Source organism: Lucilia cuprina, chromosome 5, assembly GCF_022045245.1.
Source record: "Lucilia cuprina isolate Lc7/37 chromosome 5, ASM2204524v1, whole genome shotgun sequence".
In the NCBI taxonomy this organism is placed as follows: Eukaryota; Metazoa; Arthropoda; class Insecta; order Diptera; family Calliphoridae; genus Lucilia; species Lucilia cuprina.
This window is the reverse complement of record NC_060953.1, coordinates 3,324,903-3,334,740: the sequence shown is the minus strand read 5'-3', so window position 1 is coordinate 3,334,740 and position 9,838 is coordinate 3,324,903. Positions and strand designations below refer to the sequence as shown.

The following is a 9,838-nucleotide window of genomic DNA, read 5'->3' as shown; positions in this document are numbered from 1 at the left end:
CAGTTCTAGTTCAGTTCTAGTTCAGTTCTAGTTCAGTTCTAGTTCAGTTCTAGTTCAGTTCTAGTTCAGTTCTAGTTCAGTTCTAGTTAAGTTCTAGTTCAGTTCTATGTTAGTTCTAGTTCAGTTCTAGTTCATTTCTAGTTCAATTCTAGTTTAGTTCTAGTTCAGTTCCAGTTTAGTTCTAGCGAGTCTAGTTCAGTTCTTGTTGAATTTTTAAGTACTTTTTTACAATTTACAATTTTAACTTTCGTTTTAGCATGATTATTTTTTGGCCTTTTTGAGCAAAAGTACTTCAATCTAAATAAATTAATTTAAGTTGCTGCTCAAAAGTTGTTTAAAATTTTCAATTAATTTCAAGATTTATCATTAAGTTCCTTTTTTGTAGTGGTGAAAATGGTTTTTGTTTTTCCTTTCCCCCAGTTAAATTAAAAATCAGTAGTTAGAGTTTTATTTGCTAACATAAGACAATATCTCACAAAATCTTAGAAAATTCAACAACTTACAAACCATTTATCTTTATTTATTTATCTCTTAACAGCACTAAATAAATAAAAACAAAATCCAAAACTGCAAAAAAATAAAGAAAACAAATGAAAATAAAACAAGTACTCAAATAAATGGTTTCAAGTACCATGTTGACCACACGGGTTGATGAATATCTTAAAACCTACAACTACTGCTATCTACTACTCTGCTACTTTTAAGTCTTAAAGTAACTAAAAAAAAGAAATAAAAAAAACTAAACGCATGTTTTTGTTAAAATAATTTAAATATATTTAAAATAATTGAAAAAAAAAATATTTATAAATAATGTCTAAACTACAATTATTATATTATTATCATCAACAACAACAACAAAAACTGCTGCTTAACATTATTCATCAATTGTATAAATAACTGTAACTAATTTAAAACAAAAACATTAAAAAAAACGATTTAAATAAAACAACGCTCTCATTATAAAATATTTTCTAACCCTGACTGTTTACCGCCTTCTCTAATCCCCTCTGCTGCTGGCAAATTGGCTTTTTTTCTGCAACAAAAAAAATCATTTTTTTAAAAACGACGTTTGGCGTTTAAAAACATCATGCATAAAAATAAACTAAATAATTTAACAACAAATAACAATACAACAACTGCATTTAATACATCAACAACAACATCAACATCATTATCACCCAACTCATCAACAACTTCATCATCATCATTATCTTCTTTAAATAATACAACAACTGATGATCTACAACATTCGCTGCAGTCTCATCAACGTCATCATCAACGTCCGCAGCACAGCCACCATCAACATCGCCAACATCAATTTAAACCACAGCAACAACAACTACAACAAACTTCTACTTCAATATTAAATTCATCTATTGCTTCAATTGATCTAGAGCAATACATTGAAGCAATGGAGGCACGTAGCACAGCCAGTGAACGTAATCCGGAAACAGATGTCTGGGCCCAGCTGCAACAAAAAGAATCTGATATCTTACTGGCCGCCGAATTGGGCCAGGCGCTGCTGGAGGAGAATCAAGAGTTGAAAAAGAAACTAGAGAAGGAAATTAAAGAGAATTCTGCAAAAATAGAGGTAAGTCAAAAACCACTATAAGATTTTTTCATAATCATTATATATATTTTTTAAACAATTTCCCAAGACGGCCTTTATTTGCATAAAATTGAAGGTCTCTTCACTAGTTTTGTAATTGTTACCCAAACAAAGTGATAAAGCAAATTTTGTAATATTGTTTATGAAAAACAATTATGTTTTAATTTTTTCAAATTATATTTTGAAATTTTACTTGCCGCTTTATACGAGAAACTGTTAAAAGATTTTCATGTACAAATCATAACTATTTTAAAACTTTTAAAATAGTAGTAGAAATACTACTTTTTGAATGAAAAACAATCTAAGGAAATTAAATTGAACACGATAACATTTAGCATCATTTAAGCATTGAGAAAATTAAGTTTTTTTATATAAATTTTTTCACTTCTAAAATAGTAGTAGAAATACTACTTTATTCGAAAACATAGAAAATTCATATCTTTTTAAGCAGCATATAATTTAGAAAAATCTAAACTTTAAGAAAATAGTAATTTTTAACTAAATTCTGCAAAAAGTACTTAAATAGCTACTACTATTTAACAAAAAGTACTAATTTATCTAAAAATTTTAAAGGAATTTAATAAATACAGCATGCACATATCGAATTTATAAATATTTTTCGATTTTAAAATAGTAGTAGAAATACTACTTTTTTCAAAAACATAGGAATTTCACAAATTTTTAAGCAAAATATGATTTAGAAAATTTTAATCTTTTAAAAAATAATAATTTTTATAAAAATTTTCAAAAAAGTACTAAATTAGCTACTACTTTTTAACAAAAAGTACTAATTTTTCTTAAATTGTTAACGAAATTTAATAAATACAGCATGCACATATCGAATTCATAAATATTTTTCAATTTTAAAATAGTAGTAGAAATACTACTTTTTTCAAAAACAAAAGAATTTCACAACTTTTTTAAGCAGAGTATAAATTAAAAAATGCAAAGCTTTTAAAAAAGAAATTTTTATTAAAAAATGTTTAAAAAGTACTTAATTATCTACTACTTTTTTACAAAAAGTGCTAATTTATCTAAAATTTTTAATGGAATTCAATAAATATGCCATGGTGTATTCAAAATCATAAAGATTTTTTCATTTTAAAATAGTAGTAGAAAAACTACTTTTTTCAAAAATAAAGGAATTTCACAACTTTTTAAGCGGAATATGTTTTAGAAAATTGCCAGCTTTAAAAAAATAATGTTTTTTATAATTTTGTTCCAAAAAGTACTAAATTAGCTACTATTTTTTTACAAAAAGTGCTAGTTTATCTAAAATTTTTAATGGAATTCAATAAATATGCCATGGTGTATTCAAAATCATAAAGATTTTTTCATTTTAAAATAGTAGTAGAAATACTACTTTTTTAAAAAACAAAGAAATTTCACAGCTTTTTAAGAGGAATATGTTTTCGAAAATTGCCAGCATTAAAATAATAATATTTTTTATATTTTTTGTCCAAAAAGTACTAAATTTAGCTACTACCTTTTAACAAAAAGTACTGATTTAATTAAAATTTTTAATGGAATTCAATAAATATGCCATGGAGTATTGAAAATTATAAAGATTTTTCCATTTTAAAATAGTAGTAGAAATACTATTTTTTTCAAAAACAAAGGAATTTCACAATTTTTTAAACAGAATATGTTTTAGGAAATTTTAAGCTTTGAGAAAATAATAATTTTTATAAAAATTTTCAAAAATGTACTAAATAAGCTACTACCTTTTAACAAAAAGTACTAATTTTTCTAAAATTTTGAGGGAAAATCTATAAATATGTTATAAAGATATTGAATTAGTAAATATTTTTCCATTTTAAAATAGTAGTAGAAATACTACTTTTATTGTTTTATTGAAAAATAACTACCTAAGCTTAATAAGAAGTTATGTGATAGTGTCTGTGTTATTTCCAACCATTATTATTTGTAGTATTATTTATTTATATGATTTTTATCGATTTTTTGTTGCTTTTTCTATCAGTCATTGAAATAACATTTAAATAATAATGTATAGAATTGTTTACCTGTTTTTTGCTTTAGATTCTAAACGTACTTAGACTATTTTATGATTCACGGTTATTAATATTTCATCATAAATATATTTACAAAGTATTAAAAGAAGGCAAAAAACCTCGAAGAAAATGGTAGGAAAAAGTGAATAATTTAAGATATTTGTAACAAATTTGTTATCATTTCTACTTACCAATGGCCTTGAACTTTTTTCATATTTTTCTTGACTTTAAGCTGCTGGCAATAAATGTCATCTTAACATATACGATTTTTATGGACATTTTATTAGATTTTAGCTTTCTTTATATATAGACAACTATATTAAAAGCCAGAGTGCAAATGATAAATGAAATAAACACAAGAAATTGACATTCAAATTTCTTTACGAAAAGATAATGTGGAAAACATACACATGTTGGTAGTTGTCATGGATTAATTCAAATAAAAACTAAAATATCGATCCATTTTACAAAGAAGAAAAAACAACTCCTACAAATTAAGTTCTGTGTTTCGGTTTTGCTTTCGTTTGAGGTTCAAGGTGTGTCATTACCAAAAACCAAATGAAACCTACCCAAGTTCATTAAAATTTCCCTATTCTAATGAAACTCCTATAGCGTCAATTTTACCAAAAAGATAATTATTATACCTACAATTAAGGTTCCAACCCAAAACAACAACCTTCACTGAGGTTAGATAGTTTTCCCTAGTATTGGGGTTTAAAGAACTTCATTGACATTTCATGTGTATTTAATCATTTTTTTTTTTGTTTAATTATTTATTTGTAAACAAATTAGTATTGAAAGTTAAACTAAAGAAAAACTTCTTTAAATTATTTGTGTTTTTTTTGTTTCTGCTGTCATTGCATGAAAATAGGAGTTTATTTTCAAAAAGGTATTTGAACTCTAGCAGTTATTTTGATGTGTGTGTGTGTTTATTTTAACTCAAAATTCTTTTGGGTAAATGACCAAAGAAAGTTCGAGGTTGTAAATGTATCGAATCTTCATGGAAAGGGGTCTTAATTATTTGGTTAAAATTAGAACTTTATTCAGGGTTTGTCGTTCGTTAACATCAAATGTTATAGAATTTTCTACTACTTTTTTTACAAAAAGTATTAAATTTACCTAAAATTTTCAAAAGAAATTATTAGCAACTCAATACAGATTACAAAATCATGATTATTTTTTCATTTTAAAATAGTAGTAGAAATACTACTTTTTTCAAAAACAAAGAAATTTCAAAACTTTTCAAACAACATAAAATTTAGAAAAATTCAAACTTTAAGAAAATTTAATTTTTTTTTAAACATTTTTGAAAAAGTACTAAATAAGCTACTACTTTTTAACAAAAAGTACTAATTTACCTAAAATTTTTAAGGAAATTCAATAAATATGCCGTAAAGTTAACAAATTCATAAATAATTTATAATTTTAAAATAGTAGTAGAAATACTACTTTTTTCAAAACCCAAATAATTTCACAACTTTTAAGGCAGAATATGGTTTAGAAAATGCAAAGCTTTAAAAAATCAAATTTTTTATAAAAAAAATTTCAAAAAGTACTTAATTAGCTACTACTTTTTAACAAAAAGTACTAATTTAACTAAAATTTTTAAGAGAATTCAATAAATAAGTCATAAATATAACGAATTCATAATTATTTTGAAATTCTAAAATAGTAGTAGAAATACTACTTTTTTCAAAAACAAAAGAATTTTGCTACTTTTTAAACAGAATGTGATTTAGAAAAATGAAAGCTGTTAGGAAATGCAAGTTTTTTTAAGAAATTTTTAAAAAAGTACTAAATTAGCTACTACTTTTTAACAAAAAGTTAAAATTTACTTAAAATTTCTAATGGATTTTGTTAAACATACAATAGTGATGGCAAATTTGTAACTCTTTTTCAATTTGAAAATAGTAGAAATACTACTTTTTTCAAAAACAAAAGAATTTTGCTACTTTTTAGACAGAATGTGATTTAGAAAAATGAAAGCTGTTAGGAAATGCAAGTTTTTTTAAGATATTTTTAAAAAAGTACTAAATTAGCTACTACTTTTTAACAAAAAGTTAAAATTTATTAAAAATTTCTAATGGATTTTGTTAAACATACAATAGTGATGGCAAATTTGTAACTCTTTTACAATTTGAAAATAGTAGTAGAAATACTACTTTTTTCAAAAACAAAAGAATTTTGCTACTTTTTAAACAGAATGTGATTTAGAAAAATGTAAGCTTTTAAGAAATGCAAGTTTTTTTAAGAACATTTCAAAAAGTACTAAATTAGCTACTACTATTTAGTAAAAAGTAGAAATTTACTTAAAATTTCTAAAGGATTTTGTTTATTATGCAATAGTGATGACAGTAGAAATACTACTTTTTTTTTAAAATTAATGAAAATGATGGGTTATGTTAAAGAATATGATTTATTTACTATTTTGGTAAAATTTTGACTTAATTTGATACTTTTTCTAGCAAAATTCTATAAAATTATTAAGATTGTGTTTAAAACACACAATCTGGTTGTTTTTTTATTTACAAAGAATAGCAGCTTATTAAAACTGTTTTAGCTGTAAAACTTACACTTGTTTCCTGTAGTAAATAGTTTCCAATTAAAAAAAATGCACATACAATAAAGTAGTTGGAAAATGTATGTAGATCAATGATAACTACAATTTTCCATTTCCTTTATATTATAAAAGAAAAATTCTAATTAATTTTGTTTTTTTTTTTTAAGAAAAACCCCTAGAATCTTTTTAACACATGTCACGTACAAAAGTAACGTCTCTGCTAGTAAATAAATTATTTGGTTTTAAAAGTTTTGTTTTTTTTTACTTTTTCTAAATATGAACTCATATGAAAAACTAAATATTTAATACATTAGGGAAGGTAAGTGTATACAGAAAAGTAAATGTAATACAGGTGTAACACTTACTAACTACCACTAGCAATGCGATTACTATAGCTACAACAACCTACAATAAATATTTTTAGTTTAAATTTATAAAAACAAAAACCCTTCTTTTATTAATAATGACACGTTTAATATGAAATTTTATCGATTTTTTTCGTTTGTTTGTTTTTGGACACACACGCACGGGTTTATACTAGAGCTCTTCATAAGGTGTCAGTTGAAAATTAAAAATTTTGAAAGAGAATTTTTAGTTTTTTATTATTTTATCATATGTGAAAATAATATTAGAAATTTAGAAAAAAACAACTAATAATAATTAGAATTTGTTGAACAAAAGCAGTGAGAGGGTAATTAACGAACAGACATGACAATTTTGTCTAAATGATATTGTTGGGGGGTAGAAAGAGTAGCTAGCAGAGGGAGTGAGTGTTAGACCTAACTGTCAATCAAATTGATATGGTGGTTTCACATTTGAAACTAAAACAAAAAAACAGAGAACATTCACACTGAATTGAGGAATTAGATGTTAAGATCAGATCATTTAAACATCCGGTTAATGAAAATAAGTATAAAAACACGTGTCTTTCACCCAGTCCTAAACCCCTGAGAATCTTTTTGAAACAAAAATCTATAAAAATTATATATGCAAGCAAAATCTTCAAACATAAATCACAAGCTTGGCTAGCAGCTAAAAATATGGATCTAAATGAGCAGAAGTTTTATTTTGTTTATATCTTCTTAAATTCTTTGTTTATTTGAAAAAATTTGAATTTAAAAGAAACCAGAAAACTTATTAAAAACAGTTTTGCTACAACACAGCAACAGAAATAGAAATTAATTTTGAGAAATTTATACATTATAAAAGAAATCTATTTACGCAGTATTAATAACAGCAAAATGCCAAGAAAGCAATGAATAAATTGGAATAAATAAAAAGTAATGGGAAAAAAAGAATTATTAATAAAAGATACTAAATGCAACTGTAATAACATAAATAACTTCAATAAATAATAAAATAATTATAATAAAAAGAAAAATAATAAAAAAACACAATTTCCAAAAATTTTAAATTTTTAAAAAACTTTCAGAAAATTTTTCCTATCACTAATAACAACCTTAATTTCAAGTATTAAAAAACTACTACTATTTTTGCAAAAAGTAATATTTTTCAAAAAATTCTTAATAGAATTTTTTTGATAAGCCACAAAGACTTTAAATTCATTAATATTTTGCCATTTTAAAATAGTAGTAGAAATACTACTTTTTTCTAAAACAATGAAATTTTGAAATTTTTCTTGCAGTTTATAATTTAACACTAATAAAATTGCTAGAAAAATTAATTTTTTTGTAATTTTTTTTCAAATAGTAGTAAAAAACTACTACCTTTTTTACAAAAAGTATTATTTTTCAAAATATATTTAATAGAATTTGTTTGGTAAGCCGTAAATACTCTAAAATCATTAATATTTTGCCATTTTAAAATAGTAGTAGAAATACTACTTTTTTCTAAAACAATGAAATTTATTAATTTTTCATACAGATTATCATTTATTAATGTTTAAGCTACAAAAATATAGAGTTTTTTCTGCAATTTTTTTCAAAAAGTAGTAGAAAACCCTACTACTTTTTAACAAAAAGTAATAATTTTCAAAAAACTGATAAAGGAACTTATTTTATAAGCCTTAAGGACTTTAAAATCATTAATATTTTTCCATTTTAAAATAGTAGTAGAAATACTACTTTTTTCTAAAACAACAAAATTTATTAATTTTTCTTAAAGATTATCATTTATTTAAATGTAAGCTATAAAATTACATAAATATTTTTCTAAAAAATGTTCAAATAGTAGTAAAAAACTACTACTTTTTTCACAAAAAGTAATAATTAACTTACAATTTTTAATGGAATTGTTAAATAATTTTTAGAGATCATGAAATCATAAATATTTTTCCATTTTAAAATAGTAGTAGAAATACTACTTTTTTTCTAAAACAACAAATTTTATTATTTTTTGCGCAGAATACCATTTATTAAAGTTTAAGCTACAAAAATCTAGAATTTTTCATGCAAGTTTTTCAGAAAATTGTAGAAAAAACTACTACTTTTTCACAAAAAGTAATAATTTTCAAAAAATTCTTAACACAACTTGTTTATAAAGCCGTATAGACTTCAAAATCATTAATTATTTTCATTTTAAAATAGTAGTAAAAAAACTACTTTTTCTAAAACCAAAAAAATTTAATAATTTTTAAAGCATATTATATTTTTTCGCAAATGGTGTAATTTTTGTATAAGATTTTTCTTTAAAAGAAAGTTTTTTCTTTGTTTTTATAATTTACATTTTCTTTTTGAAATTCTTTTAATTATTTTCCATAATTTCTTTACTTTTACTGGCCTTTTGCAATAATTATTATTTATATTACTTTTCACTTTTATTGTCTATTATTGATTAAAGAATTGTAATAGAAAATTTATGATTATTTATTACTAACCATTTTTAATTGCTGTTATTAATACATAAATTAAACTCAAAACATTTTAATACATAAATTAAATTAGCAAAAAAAAAAAAAAAAACACCCACCTCTTTTTCATTTCAAAATGTCACAAAGTGTGTGTTTAGACATGGAGTCATTTAGTATATACTAGTGTTTCAAATTTAACTAACTTACGTCAGTTTCTAAAACGACTTTTATATCGTGTTGACCATCTACCAGTTTTTTTCGTAGTCTCTATTAAAATAACAAAAGTTAAACAATATTAAAGAAGAAAAAAAAATAATTAACATATGAGTCTGAACATTATTATAAACAAAATTTTTGTATATTTTTGTTTTTTAAAACTTAACAAATCCTTCGGAATTTTTGCTAAAATATTTTTATTAAATATTGCTCATGTTTTTAACTGCAAAGAAAGCTTGAATAATGTATTTACTCATCTTTATGAATACAACAAAATATCCGCAAAACTGACCTCACCTAGTTTTTGTTGTTTTGAGACACCTGACATCTCTGCTTTATTTACTACTGACACACAATATGTTAATAAAATATGTAATCATAAAAGTAAGGGGGGTCTGCAGTGTAATTCAACTCTCTTTCAATGAAAACTTTTCAAAAAAAATAGAGATATTTTTAGAACATTTTTATTTTTTTAGTCTCCATAGACCATAGCCTAGTCTAGAGTCTAGTCTAGTCTATAGTCCACTCTATAGTCTATAGTCTAGTCTATAGTCTAGTCTATAGTCTAGTCTATAGTCTAGTCTATAGTCTAGTCTATAGTCTAGTCTATAGTCTAGTCTATAGTCTAGTCT

General features: G+C 23.4%; 2 protein-coding genes across 2 annotated transcripts in view; both read left to right on the top strand.

The window, feature by feature from the left end:
• The window catches only part of LOC111677641 (dynactin subunit 1), a 16,444-nt gene extending 15,630 nt beyond the window's left edge, over positions 1 to 814 (top strand). Inside the window, exon 4 of the mRNA XM_046952011.1 lies at positions 539 to 814. The gene's annotated coding sequence lies outside the window, so the exon portion shown is untranslated. The remainder of the gene's footprint in view (positions 1 to 538) is intronic.
• Positions 815 to 1,086: 272 nt separating this feature from the next.
• LOC124420106 (bicaudal D-related protein homolog) overlaps positions 1,087 to 9,838 on the top strand; it is a 30,163-nt gene continuing 21,411 nt past the window's right edge. Inside the window, exon 1 of the mRNA XM_046952015.1 lies at positions 1,087 to 1,591. Within this exon, the coding sequence (XP_046807971.1) occupies positions 1,088 to 1,591 (504 nt within the window). The 5' untranslated portion in view covers position 1,087. The remainder of the gene's footprint in view (positions 1,592 to 9,838) is intronic.